The sequence below is a fragment of the Taudactylus pleione genome, unplaced genomic scaffold, assembly GCF_031769625.1.
Source record: "Taudactylus pleione unplaced genomic scaffold, aTauple2 ptg000250l, whole genome shotgun sequence".
In the NCBI taxonomy this organism is placed as follows: domain Eukaryota; kingdom Metazoa; phylum Chordata; class Amphibia; order Anura; family Myobatrachidae; genus Taudactylus; species Taudactylus pleione.
The window spans coordinates 10,140,505-10,165,048 of NW_028284652.1; the positions used below are offsets into that span (position 1 = coordinate 10,140,505).

The 24,544-nt window shown below is 44.3% G+C and overlaps 1 protein-coding gene and 1 pseudogene across 1 annotated transcript in view; both read right to left on the reverse strand.

Annotated features, from left to right (window-relative positions):
* Window positions 1-608: 608 nt before the first annotated feature.
* On the reverse strand, window positions 609-727 carry LOC148515401 (5S ribosomal RNA; annotated as a pseudogene).
* A 20,051-nt stretch (window positions 728-20,778) lies between these two features.
* Window positions 20,779-24,544, reverse strand: part of LOC148515402 (protein kinase C delta type-like) — a 40,044-nt gene continuing 36,278 nt past the window's right edge. Inside the window, exons 6-9 of the mRNA XM_088480118.1 lie at window positions 24,030-24,159; window positions 22,558-22,713; window positions 22,014-22,142; window positions 20,779-20,864 (exon numbers count right to left, since the gene is read on the reverse strand). Coding sequence (XP_088336244.1) covers window positions 20,826-20,864; window positions 22,014-22,142; window positions 22,558-22,713; window positions 24,030-24,159 — 454 coding nt within the window. The 3' untranslated portion in view covers window positions 20,779-20,825. The remainder of the gene's footprint in view (window positions 20,865-22,013; window positions 22,143-22,557; window positions 22,714-24,029; window positions 24,160-24,544) is intronic.

Here is a 24,544-nt window from a genome sequence, read left to right on the forward strand (position 1 = left end):
CATTTTGTGAATAGAGGGCCTAATTCAGACCCGCTCGCGAGCGCTGTGCGCTCGCAAGCGGGTCGATGTTGCCCAAGTGCGCATGCGCACGACGGAGGCGGCTCCGTCGTGCGCATGCGCGAGACCCGAATAACGACGGCCAAGCCCATGGGAACGCCTACCGTCTGGGGCCGGCCCCACTGACATCACTAGTGATGTCAGTGGGAGTGCTTTTGACTGATAGAGCCAAAAGCACTCCAGGGCTTGCGGCAACGAGACCCTACCGCAGGGTCTCGTCGCAAGCCCGATGGTCGCGATAGTCTTGACACCCACAGCTATGCGAGCGGCCAAGAGGCCGCTCCAAAAACTAGGAGGGACGGCCCTGATTCAGAGCGAGCGCTCTGCCAGAGCGTCCGGCTCTGAATCAGGGCCAGAGTCTTCATAGTGATGAGGTAGATGATTGGGTTAGATTGTAGTCCTCCAGAGTTTAGAATATAGTCAAAAAGTGCATTGTTAAATTTTGAAGATTGGCTTAGAACTGCTTCTTCTAGGGTGCCTTATTCCCAAGGTGACAGTTTTTTTCAGGTGATGTACTACCAAGGTGATTTGTTCACCCTTCTGGACTCTAGTATCTACATCACCAGGTCTTCCCCGGAGGTCTCCCATCCAGGTACTGGCCGGGCCCAGACATGTATAGCTTCCAAGATCGGACGAGTTTGGGCACACGCATACTGGTATGAGTGTAGATACTCCCAAGTTCCTTCCTCTCCTTATTCAAATCACCGGTTTTTCAGTAGGGTTAATTTGTAACTCCATGTAATTTGGATATGTTACTACACCTGATATTCTCTGGGGGTCTCCCTCCCAGATACTTGTCAGGCCCAAAAACATGATTCAACCCATCAGGGTGCCCACTTGTATGGGTATTGTCATGTTGGTATGGTAGTAATGACCAATTCTGTCCATCTTCTTGTTGATTCCTTACAGGAAAGGTGCAATTTCGTAGCTCTCGTTGAATCCTTTGGGAGCCATGGTATTAAGTTAAAAAATCCAGTACATTTCCCATCTGGCTAAAAGGTTTCCTAAATCACCTCCTTTATCACTTAGGGTCACATATTCAATAGCTTTGAACATTAGAGCCTCGGGATTTGAATTATGTTTGGTTAAAAAATGTTTGGACACTGCATGACTTTCTCCTTTATTTTTAATATTCCTGATGTGTTCTTGAATGCGTAGTTTGAGTAGTCTTTTAGACTTGCCAATATATTTGATTCCACAAGTGCACGCCAACATATAAATGACGGAAGAGGACATACAGTTCATGAAGCTTTTAATAGCAAATTCCTTTGACCCGTCTGAATCTGTAAAGGTTTTCCTTTTGGGATGCAGATGTATATACTAGTGATTGCGCAGTGCCATATTGTGTGTCAGACATGTCTGACAAGGGTAACGAGCACAATGCTGCACCAGTTCTGCTATCTTGCAGGTTATGTGCTGCAAGTTTAAGTGAGGAGGATTTGGTTCGGGAAGGGTTATGTGTGAGGTGTTATAATCCTCCCTGCACCTCAAACCCCCCCTACAACAGTAGAGGAACCCCCTTGTGCTGCCTTTTCTCTACCACAGATTATGCAGACTCCTCCTGTACCACAGGAAGCTCCTTAGAATCAGGTGTCATTGGTTGGCCACATTAGGAATGCGGCTGCTCTGCATCCCACATTGGTGAGGGTGCTCTGGATGTAGTGTTAACTCTAGCTCCGGCGGCAGGCAGGGCGCCGGAGCTAGAGAGGGCAACCTTGCGCGCGCCCGAAAAGGGGGCGTGGTCATGAAAAGTGGGCGTGTCTACAAGACGCGTCCCCTTTGCGTCATACTTTGGGGCGTGCCCGGCGCTTACGGACATGCCGGGCAGCCCCCAAGCGCTGCAGAAAGGGAGAATAGATGCTGGGCGCATGCGCCCGGCGTCTATTCTCCGACGGTGACCGGGTCACCGCATGTTTCTCCACCCGCGGGACACTGCGTCTCGCGGGTGAGAACGGCACCCGCAGGCTGTGAGGGCAGGGCGCTTTTTGCCCTCCTGCTGGAGGGCAGGGTGCTTTTTGCCCTCCAGAAGGAGGGCAGGGCGCCGCGCCCCGCTCAAACAGCCTAGCGGGAACGCTACTGGATGCCAGTCTACTTATCTCCAGAGTCTTGGCCGTTCCCTGTGGCTGCATTCCTGGAGGGCAGATGCTGATTTGAAGAAAGGCCTGGAAACCTTACCATACAATGGGGAGATCTTGTTTGGTCCAGACCTGGACAAGATTGTTGACACATTGGCAGCATCGAAATGTGCTTTTCTGCCTTCTGCATCTGCCCTTTCAAAGGCTCGAACTTCTTCCTTTCGGTCCTTTTGTCTTCAAGGAAAACCCAAAGGGAAGTCCTTTCCTAGACTGCCAGCTGCAAAGAAGACTGCCAAGCCTAAGAAACAGACCTGGAGCACAAGACGCTCTGCTTCCAAACCAGATAACAAACCCTCAGCCTGAGGGGATCCCAGAGTGGGAGGCCGACTTCTTCAGTTCGCCCAGGGCTGGTGTCAAACCATCAAGGACACTTGGGTAAGAGAAGTGGTCTCTCACGGGTACACCCTCCAATTCGAAGACCTCCTCACCGTTTTTTCAGCACAGGCCCTTCTTCAGACAAGAACAAGGCTTTACAGATCCAGAAAGCCATACAGTCCTTGCTGCAAGCAGGGGTAATATTGACAGTCCCACTGTCCCAGTGAGGGACTGGTTATTCTTCTCTCTTTCTGGTGCAGCAGCCGAATGGGTCTCATCGGCCTATCATCAACCTCAAATCCCTGAACAAATTCCTCAGGGTGCCCAGGTGCAGGATGGAAACCCTACGCTCCATCATACTGGCTGTGGAACCTGGGGATTTTATGGTATCACTGGATATTCACGACGCATACCTACATGTCCCTATAATGCCTTCTCACCAGTGTTATCTCCGGTTTGCTATACTACAGCAACACTTCCAGTTCCGGGCGCTACCCTTTGGCCTGTCCACAGCCCCAAGGGTGTTTACCAAAGTTCTGACTATCATGGCGGCAAATCTGCAGAATCAGGGGATCCGGCTGCTACCATACCTGGACGATCTCCTCCTGCTAGCGGGTTCTCCAGAAGTGCCTCGCCACCACCTACAACTGACAATAGCTTATTGTCTGCATGAAAAAGACCCCAGTACATGGGATCGAAACGCAGTGTTGTTTTATGGATTATCTCCTTGGACTTATGCCATGCAGAGCTGAACTGGATGATGAAGTGAGCAGTGCCCAGCGGAGAACCTGGGACTTCCACTGAGACATTACTACACGCTTTATTTATTGGCCCATCCGGTAATTGCACTTTATTGTCCATGTGGGATACCTCCATAGGAATATATGCTGCATATTCCTGCCTTTGTTTGATTTAGATCACCTCATGTGGAGGGATATACATCTTGTCTTCATTGCTTTAATTTTTGTTTTTATTGTCATTCATGTTTATTAAAAAAACGTACTTCACTCTATGCATTTATTTTATCTCTTCTGGGGTATACTATGATCTCTGAGAGGACATTTCCCTAGAGATATATACGATATACAGATCATTGTCCAGTGAAGAGATACCACCTGAGAAACATATCCAGGTTGATTGTCAGTCAAGCGCAGGTTATGTGATTACTACTCTTTTTTTCACAATCAGATATATTTGCAGGTGTTGGGATACCTATAGTCACTCACTTACCTGCTGCATGAATTTATTGCGCACATATCCACTTTCTTGATTGTTCCTTTTAATCCATAGTACTTTATTTGCGTTCCTGATGCATGCAAAGCATCCCTACCCTAATGCTGACCCTAACTCAACCCTAAGATCAAACCTGACCCTAACCAATACCGCTAAACCCTACACCATCCCTAATACCCCAACTCAAATACCTAATCTGACCCTAATACCCTAACTCAAATTGATACACCAACCCTAGTACCTTATCCCTAATACCATAACCCAAACTAAACCTACTACCCTAAGGTTTTATTCATTATCCATTAAATACAACACATAAGCCAGAGGAGTGCTAAGGATTAGAGGTGGCATCTGCAGTGGGGGCTGTGGTGTGGCCATGCCCAGTATTGTGTGTGTGACTGTGCTCAGCTTAGTACAATGATGGGGATGAGTCATCACCATTACACCCTCCCCTTTTTTTTAAAAGTACACTATAGGATTTCTTTTTTTAATGGTAGGTGGGGAGTGGAAAGGACTGCATTATAGTAAAAGTATATTCCAAGTATCTAACATGAAAATACCATCATCCTGGATTGATGTACTAATAATACTAATAATATCATGATCATCATAATGTATATTACTATATGCTTATAATATAAGGCAGTCCTGTCCACCTCCCAGACCCCACCTACCATAAAAAATAAATCCTACATAATTCAGTCTATATTAGAGTAGTTGAGAATAGCACAGTACTTGACCCTACCTGCCTGGCTGCTGTGATTCCCTGAGATCTGGATCCTCGGTCACTGTTTCACTCAGCCAGACTCTGCCTTGGTCTGTCCCTCTGCTCTTCGCTGGGAGCCGCCGGTGCGTGCTGCTGGTGGCAAGCTGCAAGCCTGGCAGTCAGTGGCAGAGGCTGCTGTGCTGGGGGTTGGCTGGAGCTGGATGAGGCTGGTCGGAGGACCCGGTGACCCTCCTCCTCCCTCTTATGCACAGTCACTCTGTGACAGTGCAGACAGCGGCGCCGCAGCGGGACTCTGGGAGTAAAAGCGGGTCCTCGTGAACTCGTGATGTCACGCGGTACTCTCACAGTGCTCCTCTAGGAGCATTTTGACCGGCCAGATTTCTTGGGGAAAAGGGGCCCGTCTAGGGCCCAGCGAGTCAAAAGGGGCCCATACATGGGCCCCTTGGGACTCGCGGGGCCCTAGGCGAGCACCTAGGTTGCCTTGTGGGAAATCCGGGCCTGGAGTCTTCCGATGCTGATAGCGGTGCGGCTCTGGTGTGGAGCAGCTGAGGTAGACACCGCCCTAGTAACAAGCGGCGTCTTGCTGGGTGTTGCTGGCCGCCGAAGGTAATCTCTCAGTGAGTAGGTATCGGTGGTGAGGCTGAAGTCAGCGAGTCTTTGTCAGGACACTTGCCGAATGATAGCCTCAGGCTGGGCTGATGTCGGCTTCTTTACATAAACCGGCTGCCATATAGTGCTACTCTTAATTGAATCAGTAACACATGAAGCTCACACCTGCATCATTTCAGCATTTTCACCTGGAGCTTTATAAACTGACATTTTGCTCTCTCAACTGATCATCTTGGTGAAACCATGCTGCACTGCAGGTGGGGCATATTTAAATGTGCAGAGAGATTTAGATTCGGGAGGGTGGTGTCCAAACTGACATCTAAAGCGCAGTGTAATAATAAAGCTGTGCAGTATTTGTGAGCTACATGCAAAAGCAGCCAGTATTTATACTACATGCAAAAAAATGTTTGTATTTACACCCCTTACATTGCAACATCTTTTGCCCAGGTTCACAGTTAAGTGCTATCTCTCTCTCTATTCCCAACTCTGTATCAGGCCCAAAGTGCAATGAAAAGCAAGGCCGTGTGACGTTATTGAATTGGAAATGCATCCAACAAGAATAAAATAAATTAGAGAAAGTGACCCATCAATAGCAATATTGTGGCTTAGAGCAGCGAGGGAAAGTAAGACACTGAATATATGCACGGAACAACACATGCTTCAGAGACCAGCAGGCCAAGTACTAGAAATTAATCAACGGGATGCAATTTGAAAAAGAACTGTCTCATAGCCAGGACTTTACCTGTTACCTCGCCTCATGCAGTCCAGGCTGCTGCACATAAAATTACAGTTATTTCTTCCCAACACCTTTGGTCTATAATCCTGATTTTCCACCTGGGCTGTCACCAATATCACTTTCTGCCTGGTCTTCCGCGGGTATTTCATATTTGGGACACTTGGTGGATGCGGTTGGACTGCAATCTTTTACAGACCTTCAGAGTACATTTGGTCTTCCATCTAACTCATTTTGGATCTACCTTCAATTCAGACATGATGTCTCCTTGCTACCGGCCCGTAAGGATGGGTGGGATCCAACTTCATTTCAGTCGCTGTGTCTCTCCCAAACACCACCTAGACAATATCCATTTTATATCAATTCTGTCTAGATGGTCTCACGGATACTCTGCCTGCTTTTGTTGCTGCATGGCAAAGGGACCTGAACAGAGAGTTGACGGAGGACCAATGGTGTTGAATATATAGTTATACCTTTGCCAGCTCTTCCTCAATACAGGTTGTTGAGACACAGTATAAAATTTTGTCTCGATAGATGCCCCATAACTCTCCAGCAAGTGTTCTCGAGTCTCTCTGATCTCTGCTGGAGGTGCGGTCAGGCGCCCGGCACTACACTACATATTTGGTGGCATTGTCCGGTCTTGGCTGGCTTCTGGCAGACTGTGAGATCTCAGAGAAGATTACTGGTCTCCCGCTTCTCAACACGCCTGAATTTTGGCTGTTTAACTTAATGGACATGTCCATTTCTCAGTACAAGAAATCTTTACTCCGGCATTTAATGAATGCGGCAAGAGCAACTGTCCCATGTTTCTGGAGGTCTCCCGTGCGACCTCCTATTTCAAGTTGATTCCAGAGAATCGGCCATTACATGACTATGGAGGACCTTACATCTTCCAATAAACTGACATTCTCTGCCTTTCGGGCTCCTGGTCTGATTGGCTGGAGTTTAAGGGGTCACTCGGAATTTAATGCCTACTTCAACTCTTCCCCTCCATATTTACCTTCATAGATATGGTGACATACTTATTACCCCTTACCCCCTCCCCTTTTTTCTTTCATTGTTTCTAAGATTTTTATTTTGTATTTCTGTTTTGTGTGGATTTGAATCAGGCTGAATAATTGTTAACATGCGACATACTTTATTTCTATGTATACATTTTATTATGTTGGATTTGTTTATTATGATGATATTTTGTATATGTCTTTTTCAGTGTCTGCTACTGATTTTGTTCTCAATAAAAATAGATTGCAAACAAAAATAAAAATTACAGCAAGTTTAATACAAGGCACCTGGCGCAACTAGTTGTTTGAAAAGGGCGCCTAGTGCCATTTGGCAATTTGAAAATGGCATCACAGCAAGAGGGTAAACCCCTTCTGTGTCGCGGCTGTCATCTTGGCCACCTGGGGGGTGGAGGGGTGCTGGTATTCCGGACAGGTACCCGGCCACAACCGTTTTTATACATTTATCACTACACAAAGGAAACCAAAGAGAGACTCCCATTACATGGTGCTCTATAGTTCTGGGTAAATTACCGACATTTAAATATAAACTACTAAATAAGTTTAATATATTACTGCAGATAGCAAGGAGCCGGGACCTGAGTACATCTCTTCTCAGCTGTGGTTCTCTGTCTGAGAGACGGACAGCTGCTGGGCAAATGGTGGGTAGTCATGGAGCTCTGCACCAGGAGTGGCCCCTCCAGCCACACTGCCCTTGTCATAGCCCTGCGGTTTAGAGATTGTGGGATTTGCTAGTGGCAGGGAGGGATATTACTATAGGCCAAGCCTCACATATTAGCATGTTTTAAAGCACACCTTTGTTTCAAGTGAAAGATATGCAAACCATGACATTTATAACATAGATAACAAAACCGTACATGAAACCGACAGAAAAAAGGCAGCTGATTAGACATACCTCTGACAGGCGAGACAGCTCACACCTCATGTTCTCACACTTCTGTCACATGTCAGCACATTACATACAGTGAATAAACTGGTTTCATTAATAAAAATAGAGAGCTACTAATATCACTAATATGAATGGGTGCCCTATTAGCAGCATTAATAAAAATGGGGGCCCTATTAGCATCCTCTGTATAATGGGGGCTCTCATAGCGTCATTAATATGAATGGGAGCACTAACAGCAACATTTATGTGAATGGGGGCATTGCTAGCATCATTCAGCTATAGCGATAGCTGGAGACTGATAGGATTTAGCCCCCAGAGGACTGGGCTGATGCTGAGTAGCACTGGCCTACAGTATATATATGGTAAAATCAGATGTTTTTTATCCATATTTACCACTCAGACTTGCTTAAATTGCATAGTATTTAGGGGTTATAAAACCACCAAACAGCATTGGTTTTCTTTTAGTCTCCAAAATGCAAGCCTATAAATTGTGTGGTTTGAGGACAAACTGCATAAAAAACAGACAATAGCAAATTTACCAGTCAGGATTGAATTAAATAAAACATATTTCTTCATGTCCGATCTCCACCTACCCTGACTAGCTATCCAATCAATCAATTTTATTATTCATTATATAATAAACTTAGCTACAGATAAACTAACAATTTTAGTAATCAAATCTGATTACAGCCTTCTAAAGTTTATCACTGTTTTTGTTTTATTTTTTCCTATGCTGAAGAGCATAGTCCCTATGCAGTCCCTTCGCCCAGGGTGAAAAGCTGACATGACTAGTCGACCTTTTAACAATGTTGACCTTTTAACTCTGTCAACATATTCACTGACTACCTTCTGGTGTCTATCTAGTTATGATCTATCTGCCAGTACCATTCTAGCCACTCTGCTAGCCAGAAGCAAGGACTGTCGGACAGCGACTGTGCTGTCCACAGTGTCTTGCAGGCACACGCTTGTAGTTACAGCGCATTACTTGTTATCCTGTATGGAGCCAAAATAAAAATAGTTTGAAAAATAAAGAAACACAGGTGTCTGTCTTCTTCCCTTGGAGATGGGCAAAGTGTTGCCTTAAACGGGATGTAGTTAAATTGCCGACCATTGGGATGCCGGCTGACAAAGTTCCAAACCGCGGACAGGACACCAGCACCGGAATCCCGACATGAGGGCATATGCCGACACCTAGAACCCGACAGCCAGCATCCCGATGGTAAGTACAGTGGGCGCCCTTAGCTGTTAGCCGCTGGGGGGAGGGTTAGGTTTAGGTATCCCGGAGGGTTTACGGTTAGGCTGCGAGAGGGCGGAGGTTAGTGTTAGGCTACAGATAGGGGGGGTTAGGGACTAGGGGCGGAGGGTTAGAGTGTGGGGTAGGGAGGGTTAGGGTGTGAAGGAGGAAAGGTTAGGGTACATACGTGTCCCCTGTCGGCATTCTCAGCATTGGGATGCTGCTGTTGGTCTTTTGACAGTTTGCGTCCCGAGTGCCGGGCTCCCATCCCCAACCTGCCTTAAACACTGTGGTGTAACTTGCCAGTTGTGATCTCGTGCCTAGCATACTTTGTAGCATATCCAATGATGGTCTTTTTTTGCATAACATGGTGGCATTGACATTAGACTCTGCGTCTCTCCCTTTCTGGCCCCATGATTTGTCCCTCTCTCAACCAAGAGAAATTTCAGTGTTAACTGCTCCTTGAATGATGTATTTGGGCATTGTCACTGAAAGTGTCCTAGGTGGCTGAATAGAAGCATTGGATCATCTCTCTGTTCTGCCTTTGGATCTCTTGCTTCTCTTACTGTGTTGGTCCACATACTATATCAGTTGGACAAGCTTTTCTTCTACTGGCGTCAACAATTCCTTCAGCTCCCGCAGACAGTTCTGTTATGCATTTGTGCCTTCCGTGATGGTCTTTCAACAGCCTATGGGCAAAAATTATCATTCTCGTTCTAGGCAATAGCGTCTGCTTGCACCCAATGATAGGTCAGCGTTCCAGTCAATGGATCTTGTTCATCAGAACTTTACACAGTTGAATGTAGCTCAGGCTCTGTATTCGCACCCACCAGCCTGTACATAGGAACCCAGTGAGAGGGCTGCAATTTGAATATCCGGAACAGCAAAGCTCAAAACCCCTTGCAGGTGAGGTTCCTGGTGAAGGACACCGATACATTAGACTCTGCGTCTCTATTTTGGGTCTACTTCAATCCTAATTGTACATTCAGCATCAATACCATCCCAGCGAGAGTTGTAGCACAGAGTTGGGTGTTTACGAGAGTGCAACTTGGATGTGGTACTGAAGTCACACCCCATAGCTAATACCTATTACAAGTTTTTGCAGCAACACAGGATCCAGCATGACTTCTCTACTTATCAGTGGTGAGAGCGCAATCACAAGTGCACACAACACAGAACAGGACTTACTATGAATATAGACGCACCTCTGGATTGATTTCTACCCAATTATCTTGTGAAGACGATATATAATTCCTTAGGCATTACCTCTACATCTTGGTTTACCCTTTTGTTTTGTGGCGATAGATGGTAGAATAATTCAGTTTTACACCAATACATTTACAAAAAGACAGCCAGTATTTCAAAATAAATTGTGAGCCCCAGTCATACAAAATTTACTTAGGGCTCCTAGACAAAGATGTTGGCTAAGGACCTGATTCATAGATGAACGGTATTGTGCAGCAGTAAGGAAGCTTTGGTGCAGTAAATGCAAATACAGCAGGAGGGTTCTGTAGAAAATAGACACCTCCTGCATGCATCCGCCATCCAAGTGCAGCTGCCTCAGATCACCATCGCAACCATCTTTTGGCCAGGCTGCATAAGGTGAGACTTTCTCGGTGTGGCCAGCTATGCGAGCGGCCAGGAGCTGTTCCAAAAAAAAAATAGCGTCCGGCTCTGAATTAGGGCCTAAGGGCCTGATTCAGAGCTGAACGCTCTGACCAGAGCGCTCGCTCTGAATCAGGGCCCTCCTCCATGAAAATGGAGCGACCTCCTGGCCGCTCGCATAGCTGTGGGTGACCACCCACAGCATATGCGAGCGGCCATGATAATGGTCGCGATGGTCTTGACTATCACGACCATCGGACTTGTGACGGAGACCCTGCGGTAGGGTCTCCCTGCCGCAAGCCCTGGAGTGATTTTGGCTCTATCAGAGCCAAAATCACTCCCACTGACATCACTAGTGATGTCAGTGGGGCCGGCTTCAGACGGTAGGCGTTCCCATGGGAACGCCTCCATCTGGCAGGCACGCCCACCAAAGGGGGCGTGCTGTCAATCAACATCGACAGCACGCCCCCTTTGCTGCGAGACCCCGAGCGATGGAGAGCCCGTCGCTCGCCATGTCTTGCGCATGACGGAGCTCCCTCCGTCATGCGCAGTGGGGAACATCGACCTGCTTGCGAGCATACTGCCGCTCGCGAGTGGGTCTGAATGACCCCCTTAGTACGTTAAGGCTGAAATACACTGATCTGGAGAATCAGTCAACCACACCCCAAATAGTATTGTAGCCTTTCAATGGAGGTTATCTACATAGAGTCCATATAAATATGTGTCCATGGTTGGGCTGGCATATGTAGAAACAGGAGAGGACCCAGTGATTTTTGTATTGGGCACAAATGGAGCAAGCAAGTATAAAGTATTTAGCATTTAGATGAAGAGTAGGCCCGCAGTACAATCATGGGAGTAGATCCTCGGTTTTCTGTATTTCCGTCTGTCCAGCAAAATAAGATTTATTAGCCCTCTGCATGAGTTTGGAAGAAAGAGACGAGAGGACAGAAATCTTCACATGAGGAGGGTTCTCTGAGTATTGTGTGGTGGGTAAAATAATGCAAGTTGGGCCAAGGATATTATTGGTTTTGGGTGTGAATGAGAAGGTGTATTCCTTAGTAATCTTCAAGCCAGAATGGTATGTAATCAGAATATTAAATAGATGAATTAAAGAAATCACTGCATATGACAAGGGTTCATCCATTGAGGCATTTGTAAATATTTGTGCACCCTCCAAAAGCTGTCACCATTTTTCTAGAGACAACTTATAGCGAGATTTCCTTATCTCCAATTGAGTTGTTGTTCTCGCTAGGAAGATATTTACAGGTAAATAACCCAAATGGATGTTATCTTCATGAAAGTGAGTGATGAGAACTGCTCCTAAGGAAGAGGCATCCATTTCTAACTGGAAGGGGCAGGAAATATTGGATTGCTGTAAAACTGAGGCTGAACCTTATTATTGGCTGTTTTTCAGGTGAAGGCAATAATAGAAGTCAATAGGGTGGAACAATTTCATATTAACTGGCGTTAGTAGTTGGAAAATCCAATACCTTGTATGGCTTTTACCATGAAAAGCAACCAGAAAAGAAATGACCAAAATGATAACTCATTTTGCAGGAACAAATATTTGTGTCACTTGTAATAAAGTTGATTCTTTCTAAGGCATAACAACACATTTACTAGAACCTGAAGGAGATCTATACTGGGAGAAAAAAAGGAGAAAAAGGGGGAGTTGGACTGCACACCCTAATTTTAAACATAATAAAAGGTGCTACCATACCGAGATTTGTAGTACAATTGGTGTGCAATTTAAACCCCTTTCTTCTATATTTGTGTATATATTGTATACTGAGGCTCCTGCTTGGTATTAGCACCCCTCCCATCTGTTCTTACGTGTTTTTAATCAGCAGATTACATTGCTGTCTACATATTAGAATGGACACAATTATAGGTAAATCCTGGATAAATTGACATAATGTGTTAGCATTAGGGATGTTAGGGACCCAGCTGATGGAGTTCATCTTGACGTAGTGTATGGGCCTGGATAAATTGACATAATGTGTTAGCATTAGGGATGTTAGGGACCCAGCTGATGGAGTTCATCTTGACGTAGTGTATGGGCCTGGATAAATTGACATAATGTGTTAGCATTAGGGATGTTAGGGACCCAGCTGATGGAGTTCATCTTGACGTAGTGTATGGGCCTGGATAAATTGACATAATGTGTTAGTATTAGGGATGTTAGGGACCCAACTAATGGGTGACGTAGTGGATCTTTAGCCAAACATCTACTAAAACCCTTACTTATACTCCATGTTAATTGTAGAGTTTAACACAGGGCTGGCCAATAGGTCGATCGCGATCTACCGGTACCTCGCGGAACTCCTGCCGTTAGATCGCGACCAATCTGCTGCAGCAACTGGGATACGCTGGTCTCTGAAGTGAACAGAGACTAAAGAAGCCTCTGTTCACTTCAGAGGCTAGCGTTCCCAGTCATGCAGTGCGCGGGTGACATCATGACGTCACCCGCGTCGCCTGCCATGTGAGGAGCCTGTGCGCCGGCTGGATCTAGCTAGATCCTGTCAGCGGCAGGCACAGACAGACGCCGGAGAGAAGCTGGTGCGGCGTGCGCTGACACGCGTGAAGACAGGTAAGTACTGCACAGTGGAGGGGGCACAGCACAAGGGGCATTACTAAGGGCACAGAATAAGGGGCATTACTGGAGGCACAGCATAAGGGGCATTACAGGTAGCACAGCATTGGGGGCACTGCATAAGCGGCTCAAATACAGAGGGCATTGTATAATGGGCACAACTACAGGGGAACTGCATAATGGGCACAAATACTGGGGGCATTGCATAAAGGGCACTACTACTGGGGGCATTGCATAAGGGGCTCTTCTACTGGGGCATTGAATAAGGGGCACTACTGTGTGTCGTAACCTGAATAAGGAACACTACTTTGTGGTGTAATGTGAATAAGATTGTGCTGTTGTGTGAAGTAATTTGAATTGGGGATACTATGGGTGATTGTGCCAGGATAGACCCCCACGCCCCTCGCTGTGAGGTCACGCCCCCTTTTTTTCCATAACACGCCCTTGTTTTTGGTTCGGTAGATCACAAAAGGTTTTTAGTTTTAAAAGTAGATCACCGAGTCCAAAAGTCTGGCCACCTCTGGTTTAACAGGATTATTTTGACTATCTTTGTTCTTAGGGCCTGAGTCAATATTGTTCTCTGGACTCAGATTCCCGATGTTTGGGAATCTGGGTAGGCACAGGACCCATTCTGCGAGTGTGCAGAATGGGTCCTGCTAAAACGCTTGCAGATTGGCAGTGGACTGTCAGTGATTGACAGTCCGCTGCCGTCTGGGGACGGGGAGGGGTCGGTGATGCCCTCTGTTTCCCGAAACATCATTGCGGGGGAAGGAAGAAACCAGGATCTCTGTCGGCCGACCGTGATTTCCTGGCCTCTTCCTCTAAACTGCGGCGCCAAGCAGATTATCCGATGCTGCGTTGGACAGCGCAGCTCGGATAAGTAATGCACAGGAGGCGTGAGGCCTCCTGCTGCATTACCATATATGCAAGGATCGCATTTGCAAAGCTGCCTGTGTGCATACATGATATATCTATAGCCTGCGTGCAGCTTTGTAATTATGATCCTTGCAGAATCAGGCCTTTAGTACTTAAAGTGTGCACCTGCATTCTTTGTTCCCTGCATTGTACTACAAGTCTCAGCATGATAGCACCTTTTATTATGCTTAAAATAAGGATGTGCAGTCCCCTCCCCCTTTCCACATTGTATGGGTTAGAAGTTAAGTCTCCAAACCACAAGAAGATAAATTGTGGATTGCTGTTGAAAATCACCGAACAATAGTACATTTACTACAAAGTTTTGGTATATAAAACATCTGAATTAATGTCCGGCCTCACCCTCCCCTGAATAGCTGGCCAATCACACTGCTGTTAATTATTTAAAGGGGGAACAGGTGGTAGAATGTAGGATTTTGTAGCTGCTAAGTGAGGGGGGAGTTGAGAAAAAGGGGGACATTGTGTGGATTTGGGCAGGATAGCTGGAAGTAAAGACTGTGGTATAGAAGCAGTATAGTTAAATTGTCAAAAAATGCAGGTAATATAACAGTATTGGTTAATTTATAAGCTTCAATAGTGTATTATTAAGAGGAATAGTCGGGAGATGTTATCGGTGCAGAAATAAATTCAAATTGATGCTGTAAAATTACAGTTCTGCCCTTTCCTTATCTAAACGGTCTTATGTCAAGACCCTTATCTCCTCCCAGTCCTCCAACCCCTTCATCTCTTCACCACTGTCAACTCCCTTTTCTTCTCCCCTCATTCCTCGCACCCCATCCTCACTCTGCCCTTTACTTTGTCACTCTGTTTGCAATTCCCCCAGACCATCCCCACCCCATACCCTTCATCCCCAGCCTGCCTATCCCTATCCATTTTGCCAACTCTGACTTTATTCTCCCCAGCATCTGGAGATAAAGTCATGGCCCTAATCCAGTAAAATCTTCCCCACCCTGCCTCCACCACCCCCCTTCACTCTATCCCATCTCTCATCCTCCACTTCCTTTCTCTTGAGGTCTGTTCCCATCTTGCCAATCTCTTCAATCTCCCCCTCTTATCAGGAACTGTCCCCTCTGCATTGAAGCATACCCTTGTCTCCCCCATTCTTAAAAAACCCACCTTTGATTTTGACACTCTTCTCTAATTACTGCCCCAACTGACTCCTCCCCTTTTCCTACAAACTCCTCAAGCGGATTGTCTGCTTTTGCCTTACCACCTTTCTTTCCTCCCACTCCCTGCTTGACCCATTTTAGTCTGGCTTTCGTCCTCTCCACTTCACAGAAACTGCCCTCACTAAAGTCAGCAATGAACTCCTTGCTGCCAAATCCAAAGGACACTACTCTCTGCTTATTCTCCTTGACCTCCCTGTTGCTTTTGACACTGACACCCTCTCTTCCTGCAAATACTTTCCATTCCCTTCACTCCACTTCTCTCCCACTTCCTCTACCTGTACATGTTCCCCAAGGTTCTGTTCTTTGACCTCTCCCATTCTCCCTTTATACATCCTCTTTAGGTGAGATCATCAGTTCTTCTGGCCTCCAATGTCATCTCTATGCTGATGACACTCAGATCTACCTCTCCTCCCCTGACCTTTCCCCACCTCTGTCCTCACTCATATCTCCAACTGTCTCTCTACCATTTCCTCTTGGATGTCCCAGTCTTTCTTAAGATTACCATGTCTAAGGCTGAGCTGATAATCTTCCCGCCCCCTCCTGAATTACCTCGTCTCCATCAATTTCACTATTGATAGCACCACCATCTCCACTAGCCCACAAGTGCGCTGTCTTGGAGTTATTCTTGACTCCTCCCTGTGCTTAAACCACACATTCAGTACAGTTTGCAGTTTTGCCATTTCCATCTCAGAAATATCTCCAGGTTTAGACCCTTTCTCACCCTGGAGGCAACCAAGACCCTCATCCACTAACTGGTCATCTCCCAACTGGACTACTGTATCCTCCTCTTATCTGGCCTCTTTGACTCCAACCTCTCTCCACTATAATCTGTCCTCAATGCTGCTGCCCAGCATATCTGCCTCTACAAGTTAGTACATCTGCCTCCACTCTTCTTCAAGAGTGTAACATTTTAACACTGCATAGATAAAATTAACTGTATTTTCTGGAGATTGGGAACTACAGCAAGTTCCCCATACTCATATAGCACACCAAACAGTTCAAAAGCTTCATTTAAACCAGAAGGTGAGAGGGCCCTAAATTTTTTTATTAAGAATGTCACCCACTCTCACTCAGTATAACCAATTCTATAGCTTTAAAGGATAAGCATTCAGGATCGGAATTATGCAATTCTAAAAAATGTCTGTAAATAGCACGAGTTGTTTTTTGTTTCTGATGTTACGAACATGCTCTTGTATGCATAATTTCAATACTCTTTTTGTTCTTCCTATATATTTAAAACCACAGATACATTCTAGTATATAAATGACCACAGTCGAGTTGCAGTTGATAAAGTCTTTTATCTTATATTCTTTGGAATTATCATAGTTAGAGAAAGACTTCCTTTTTGGGTGTAAATATTTGCATATATTACAGGCACTAAATTTGTAGCACCCCTGACATTTCTTTAAAATATTTTTTATTGAATCTTCCAACTTCAGTAAACTGGGTGTTAGGATTTCCCTGAGATTCTTTGTTTTCCTCTTATACTGGTCTAGGGGGAAGAATTTCTTTCAAGATAGGATCCATCAGCATTCCAGTGGCGATCCAATGTCCGTTTGATTAGACTTTCTTGACAGTTAATGGCTGTGATGAAGGGAGTGATGTTATTTTCTATATATTTATATGTAGCAGATCACCTATTGTGAGGACTATAATATCCTATATGCTTATTCTGAATGTCAACATGACATATTCAGACTTAATATACTTTATCATTATACGTGACTTTGTTCGTGTTTTTTTATACAATTTTTATCTATGTACTTATTAAAGTGCTGCAGACTTTTTGCGGTGCCATATAAATAGAGGCTTATAATGATACTAAGTTAAGTAATTTCATTAAAATCCGGCCTCTACCTCCCCTCATTAGCCGGCCAATCGCACTCCTGTTGTACTAATAATTATATCAGTAATCTAATTAAGTCCGGCCTCCACCTCCCCTCAATAGCCGGCCAATCACACTCCTGTAGTTATATTAATTATTTAAGTTATCAAATTAATAATTCAGTAATACAATCATTAATTAAGTTATCTGATTAATAATTAAGTATAAAATTATTCAAGTTTTCTAGTTAACAGTTAATTATAAAATGTTTATTTTTTAAAATATATCACCTATTGTGAAGACTATAGTATCCTATATGTTTATTCTAAATGTCAAAATGATATGTTCAGACTGAATATACTTTGTTATTAATATAAGTGGCTTTGTTCTTGTTTTTTTTGTACTATTTTTATCTATGTGCTTATTAAAGCGCTACGGTCCTTTTATGGCTCCATAAAAATAAAGGCTAATAATGATAGTAAGTTAAGTAATTTAATTAAAGTCTGGCCTCCACCTCCCCTTAATAGGCGGCCAATCACACTCCTGTAGTTATATTAATTATTTAAGTTATCAAATGAATAATTAAGTAAAAAATTCATTATTTAAGTTATCTGATTAATAATTAAGCATAAAATGATTCAAGTTATCTAGTTAACAGTTAATTCTAAAATGTTTTCTTTTTTTTTAAATATATCACCTATAGTGAAGACTATAGTATCCTTTATGTTTATTCTAAATGTCAAAATTGTATGTTCAGACTGAATATACTTTGTTATCATTATACTTGTTTTTTTATACTATTTTTATTTATCTGCTTATTAAAGCGCTGCAGACCTTTTATGGCTCCATATAAATAAAGGCTAATAATGATAATAAGTTAAGTAATTTAATTAAAGTCCAGCCTTCACCTCCCCTCAATAGCCGGCCAATCACACGCCTGTTGTACTAATAATTATTTCACTAACCTAATTAAGTCCGGCCTCCACCTCCCCTCAATAGCCGGCCAATCACACTCCTGTTGTACTAATAATTATTTCACTAACCTAATTAAGTCCGGCCTCCACCTCCCCTCAATAGCCGGCCAGTCACACTCCTGTTGTTGTATTAAGTATTATTAAGTATCCAAAGTAAATATTTAGCCTTTTAATTAATAATTGATTATTTAAAATATAAAATTAATTAAATTATCTAAATAATAGTTAATAATACAATTTTCATGTAAATAATTATATCACCTATTGTGAAGACTATTATCCTATTAATTTATTATTATTATATATTCTTAATATATCTAATTTAAGTGAACTGCTGTGTGTGGAGAATGTGAATGTATTGTGCATTTTGCATCCTCCGGAAGTGTTCAGCCTTCTCTCGCTCTGGTATTGTCTCTCTTCTAATGATGGTGAACGCCTCTGCTACATACTGACCAAAAAGAACATAAAATTAGATATTTATGAAGTCTTTTAATTAGAGACAATGCTAATTTTGCAGATAAATATAATTATTTTGTGTTAGCAACACCACTTTGAGGTCATTTTATCATATTTCCGCTTGTCACATTCCAACATGAATATCAGTAATTTTTTTATATGGTACCTACACATATTATACGTTGTTTTTGAAGACTTGTGTTTTCAGAAATTACCCCTTTTACTCATTCTAACACATAAAACAAAATAAACCCAAAAGGCCAAGACACTTCAAGAAAGGAAACAAAAGCAAACGTGATTATTTTTTCGTCTTAGAAACGCCACAAATAATTACTTTATGGTTCCTGTTTCACTAATAACCCATATTTCCATAAGCAGGATTCTATGTGTAGGGTTAGGGTTAGGGTTTCAGATTTTTGCTGTCTCGTTTTAAACTCTTAGGGGTAAATTTACTAAAGTGAGAGTTTTCAGAAGTGAAGATATTGCCCATAGCAACCAGTCAGATTCTATTTAATATATAAGTAGCACCTTCTAGAAGATAATAGCTAGAATCTGATTGGTTGCTATGGGCAACATCTCCACTTCTAAAAACTCTCACTTTAGTAAATTTACCCCTTACAATGTGTAAGAAAAATTTTACAATGTGTAAGAAGAATACAGGAATCTAACAAGGCCACTATCTTATACACAAGACAAACAAAAGCATTAAATAAGGATTCTTGTTTTTTTGTGTATTTTGACACAAGATGGGGAGATATGAGGTTTAGAACACCCCCCCCACTTCACTATCCATCTGTAAAACATTTTTGTGTATACTATTTCAGCTATTGTCTGGTTATCACCAGACAATAACTCCTGAGGGGGCATATCTACTATATGGAAAGAGGAAACTACCTTCTTTGAGACATGATGCTCCCATGTATGTGCAGGCCAGTACGTGAGAGAGAAAGCACAATGTGCCCTTCCCCATCTATGGAAAAGTATTTCCATAGCATTGAATGATATTGTCTGACAATTGCTGCTAAGACAGCCACATAATTTGAAAGAGGGGACTGCCCTCACATGTGGGTGACACCCACATACGGTAAATGTCAGGTGATTTCCAAGGAATACTACTAGTGGGCTTCATAATATGAATATGGGGACTCCCTGCTTTTAATTATGGGTGTTCACTCTGTTGCAGCTGTCACTCTGCAGGGTGATAGGGCACATAGTGCCCTCTCACCCATATACGGAAAACATTTTCTGTAGTGTGGGATAACATTGCCTGGTAATCACAAATGATTACCAGGTAATAAGTAATATGAAGCACCAACATTTAAAAGAGGTGACCTACATTTTCTAAAATGGGTGCCCCTTAACTATTTGTAGCCATTTTGGGGAAGATCTTCCCCCATGACTACATTATATTTCTATAGTGCAGGAGTTTACTGTCTGGTGATCAATGTCATCAACAGACATTTGCTTCTAAGTGGGCACATCGTTTGATAGAGGGGACTTCCCGCTTTCAAACGAGGGTGCCTCCATTTATGTACTGGTGAGTATGGTGGTTGAGATAAGTGGGCATCTTTTGCACCTTATCCTCTCCAAGTTAGGTGCTGTGGGTTAAAGAACATTGATGTTAGTCTGGACGGTCCTTCAGACCACAAATATCTACTGAGACATAAATACACAGAAAAAATATAGATATATAAAGAAGACACATATACTACATACATATACCCAGTGATGTGTCTGTAATGGGTGCAGGAAGTGCGGTGCACATGGCCCCTAGGGCAAAGGAGACCCTGTGCCACACTATACCCACGAAATAGACCCTACTATGTGCAGAGCAGTGATACTTGCCCCATATACCTGCTGCTTGTGGCATCTTTAGGTGATATTTTCAGGCAGATGGTGCTGACCATTGTGCCAGGACTTTGGTGATCTTTTGCACATGAGCCACCTTTCTGAAAATATCACCAGAAAGATGGATGTCTGTAAAAGGTATAGCTGGGGGCCCTCAGCACATGGGGGAGATAGGCCAGCTGTACACAGGCCTCACCTAAAACGTTATTACACCTCTGCATATAATGTACATGTTAACTGTATGTTACTCACTTCTGTGTATCTCCAGTTCTTCCAGGGCTTCAGAGCTCAAACTCAGTCTGACTGATGATGGGAGATGGTAGGCCAACTGATGTAACTTGGGCTGATGCATGGAGGCCGGCTGTTCTTAACGCAGGCTGGATGTTCTGCTGAACCCAAAGGGACATCATCTGGAAAGTTCCTGGTGGATGGAACTGCGATGTTGTTATAAGCTGCTCCTGTGGGTGATGGTTACACTGACGTCTGGGGAGGAGATACCTTCACTGGTGGCTACAGGCAGAAGAATCATCAGACATATCTCACATGAAAGAGGTGAGGAAAAATATCTTCTGAACATGTGGGGGATATAGGGTATAAGTGTCATTACCAGTGTTTAGCATCATCATTATTTCCTATAGTAGAGAACAACTGGATCTGAGTATACATTATGTATATGCATACTGTATATTATTCATGTATGCTGATTTATATATGACTAACCTTAGTATATGTGGCAATTAAACACCAGTGTATGGTCACACAATATAACCCAGCACCTAGCCCCACGAAAGGATGTAGCCTATCCCTCCTATGGCTCCCATAGGGGCTGATTCTGAGGTGGCCACAGAAGCGCCCGCAAGCTGTGTGTATTGACGGTCTCCTGTCTGCAACTAAATAGAAATGGCGATATAAAGCCCTTCCCTTTTGTACATCTGTGCATCCGAATGTGCAGGGACATTCAGTGTCCGTACATGCAGTAATATGGATTTGTGCGTACTTATACACACCATTGGTCGCACCATTAAAACGTGCCCCAGCCTTATAGCCTTATGACAGGTACAGTTTCTTCATCCAAGTATGGCCTCCTGTGAGCAAATGATTGCCTGTGTAAATAACCACTTTCTCTGACAAGCCTGCGACACACACGTAACACGTCTAATGATGGACCATCTCCGTTCGTGCGCTTATTCACCTCGCTGTCATCCCCAGGATGGCCCATTACATTTACATTACACTTCTCCCTGCATGTGTCTGATATCACAGCTGTGACTCTGGGCCTGATTCAGAGTCGGACGTCGACAGCACGCCCCCTTTGGTGCGAGACCTGGAGCGAAGGCTTGCCCGTCGCTATCCGGGTCTCGCGCATGCGCACGACGGAGCCGGCTCCGTCGTGCGCATGCGCACTGGGTCACCATCGACCTGCTTGCGAGCGCATAGCGCTCGCGAGCGGGTCTGAATCAGGCCCTCTGTACGGACACAATCAGAACACAAGCGCGGTTCCACTTAGACACATGCAGTAGCAGAATATCGCTCCACTACATCCACCATCAGCAGTGCATACACCTCTGCATCACCCCCATGGCCTAATGAGGGGTATGATAGGCAGTAGGGAGACATGATTAGTGTCATATACTTTACCTACCACTTCTATGTACTTACTTTGCCGGGTATGAAAGGGGGCTGCACACGAAGAGCTTCTAGCTCTGCCCAATCTATACCCTGGAAGAACGGATGGTGGCGAATTTGGCCGTTCACACCCAGGCGTAGTTTAGGGTCTTCACACTGGAGCTGAAAAGGGCAACATGAACATAATTAAAATGACAGCTCAGCTGCTAATTGATCCCTGTATAGTGACATATTTGGCAGCAGTATAATTCAGTGATGTGTTGTCAGAGGCAAACAAGTAATGTATTATTATATTACCCCAAACATCTAGTTTAGGATAAATGTAGCATAAACTATGACACAGGTAAAGTGACTCCTGCAGCGCTGATTTATCTGGGTTGGAGTTTTCTTCAGTCTCCACTTGTGTATGAGTGTCAGAAAGGTGGCAGCACTAAAAGTAACCTGACATATGTAATATACAGTTTCTCCATATATAGCTACCTGTACATTCATAGCAAGAACAACTATAGATAGATATCAGAGAATGGGAGCTTTATAGATATAACAGACATCCTCTTACCCAGTGCTGCACACTCACCGCTTCAATGATGTCCCTTGTGTCAGGGCTCAGGTTAAAACCTGGTAATGCAGAGAGCTCACAGTCGAACCGGGATTTTCCAGTTGTCATGCGGAAAAGTACCACTCCAAGAGCGTACCAATCAACACCGGCATCGTACTGATGTTTGAAGAGCATCTGTCAATATAAGGGGACACAGTTCATTAAATTAGTCATTATTATATATGGGAAAGTACAACTGGGCAGTGACCACTGTGCAATAGTCACTGAGAGGTCACTGCACGATACTATGGACCACATTCAGAGTCGGTCGAAGCAGCCGCACGGTCGTACGGGAAAAGGGGCCGGATATGCAAATGATTCTGTTGCGAGTTGCGTCCCTAAGTTCGGTTCGGTAGGTGGCCGACCAAGGGGAGGAAGCGGTCGAAATTCAAAAAAATACGCCCCCTTCTTGTACGCATTGCACGTCATCTCCGGGCATATAAGGATTAATCGAGACCATCGGTTACCATCGGAACTGGTCGTAGAGCTTAAGGTTGACCATACCCTCTCTTAAGCTCTACGACAATGTCAGTGTAAAAACCTCCCATGTCACATGTGCCATGACGCTACTTTGTTAATTATGCACTCCAATACTAAACTGTATGAACTCCCATAAAATGCCGTTCGCATAATTAGGCACGCCTGCGTTTGGAATTCCACTCCCCCGTTTTCAAGCACCTTCCCGTGTTACCACCCACAAACGCCTCATTCTGTCACTCAAACTACCGACCTGGCTGTGTTCAAGGAGAGAGAAATTTCTGATCGTAGCAGCTAGTTTGCACACGCGCATTGCGAACTTTACGCATGCGCAGTATAGCGAACATCGGTGGCGTACGACTGTGCGGCCGCTTCGACCGACTCTGAATGAGGGCCTATGTGACTATGAATGTAATGTACAAATGTGTGTTTATAATTCCACCACAACATACTTGTATGACTATACACATGTAATGTATGCCTGTAGCATATAAACATGTAATCACCACCCTACACTTGTCACTGGCTGTAAGGAGTGTGAGTTATGTGACAATGTATAGATGGAATTCTTTCCGTCAATAATTATGCTGTGGAGTTTTTCCTACGGAGCTCCCTTTCTAGAAAGCCTGCGTTTGCCCCTGTGTATCAGTGAAACCTGAATAGTGTTCTGAATCTGCAAAGCATGATTGTTGACATACAGGCAAAATCTAAAGCTGAGCATAGACACCAGTAGATCAGTGAGTGTAACCCTGGCCACTTGGAGTCATCAGGTTGGGCAATTTGACCATTACACTTGCTATTTGGTAATTGTAACCATCAAAGCATTGCCCCCGAAATAACATAAAGAAGATCAATATGGGTAAATGTGGAAATGCGCCACTCTCTGATCCATATTGACCTTAGTACATAGACCCCTCATATATGAATAACACTAACATGCTCTACACCTTACTACTATATCAATCTAGCCTCACCTCTGGGGCAATGTACCCTCTTGTTCCTACATATCCGGTCACTCCATGAATCTGGTGTACCGCCAGCCCAAAGTCGGCTATTTTAATATGGCCGGCATCATCAATCAGGATGTTTTCTGGTTTTATATCTCTGTAAAAAGGGACATTTTGCACTTTCTTCGTTAAGGACTTATTTGAGTATAGACCAGTGGTCTCCAACCTGTAGCTCGTGGTCTTAATTTTGGTAGCTCACCTAGCTGCAGTACGGCCAAGTCACTAGGAGGAAGTGTGTGCTCCCCCATGGTATCGACGCCATGGGTGGAGCCACAGGGAAGTACGTCCGGTGATTGCCGCAGCCTCTACAGCAATCACATGACGCGCTTCCCTGTGGTTCCACCCACAGCGTCTATGCTAAGGCGGAGCGAGGGACTCCCGCCCTGCTCTGCCGGAAAATTACACAGCAGCCCTACCTATATCTTTTGCTCCTCTACTGCACATACCTCCTTGGAGCCAGTAATTAACAGTGAAATGTGCCT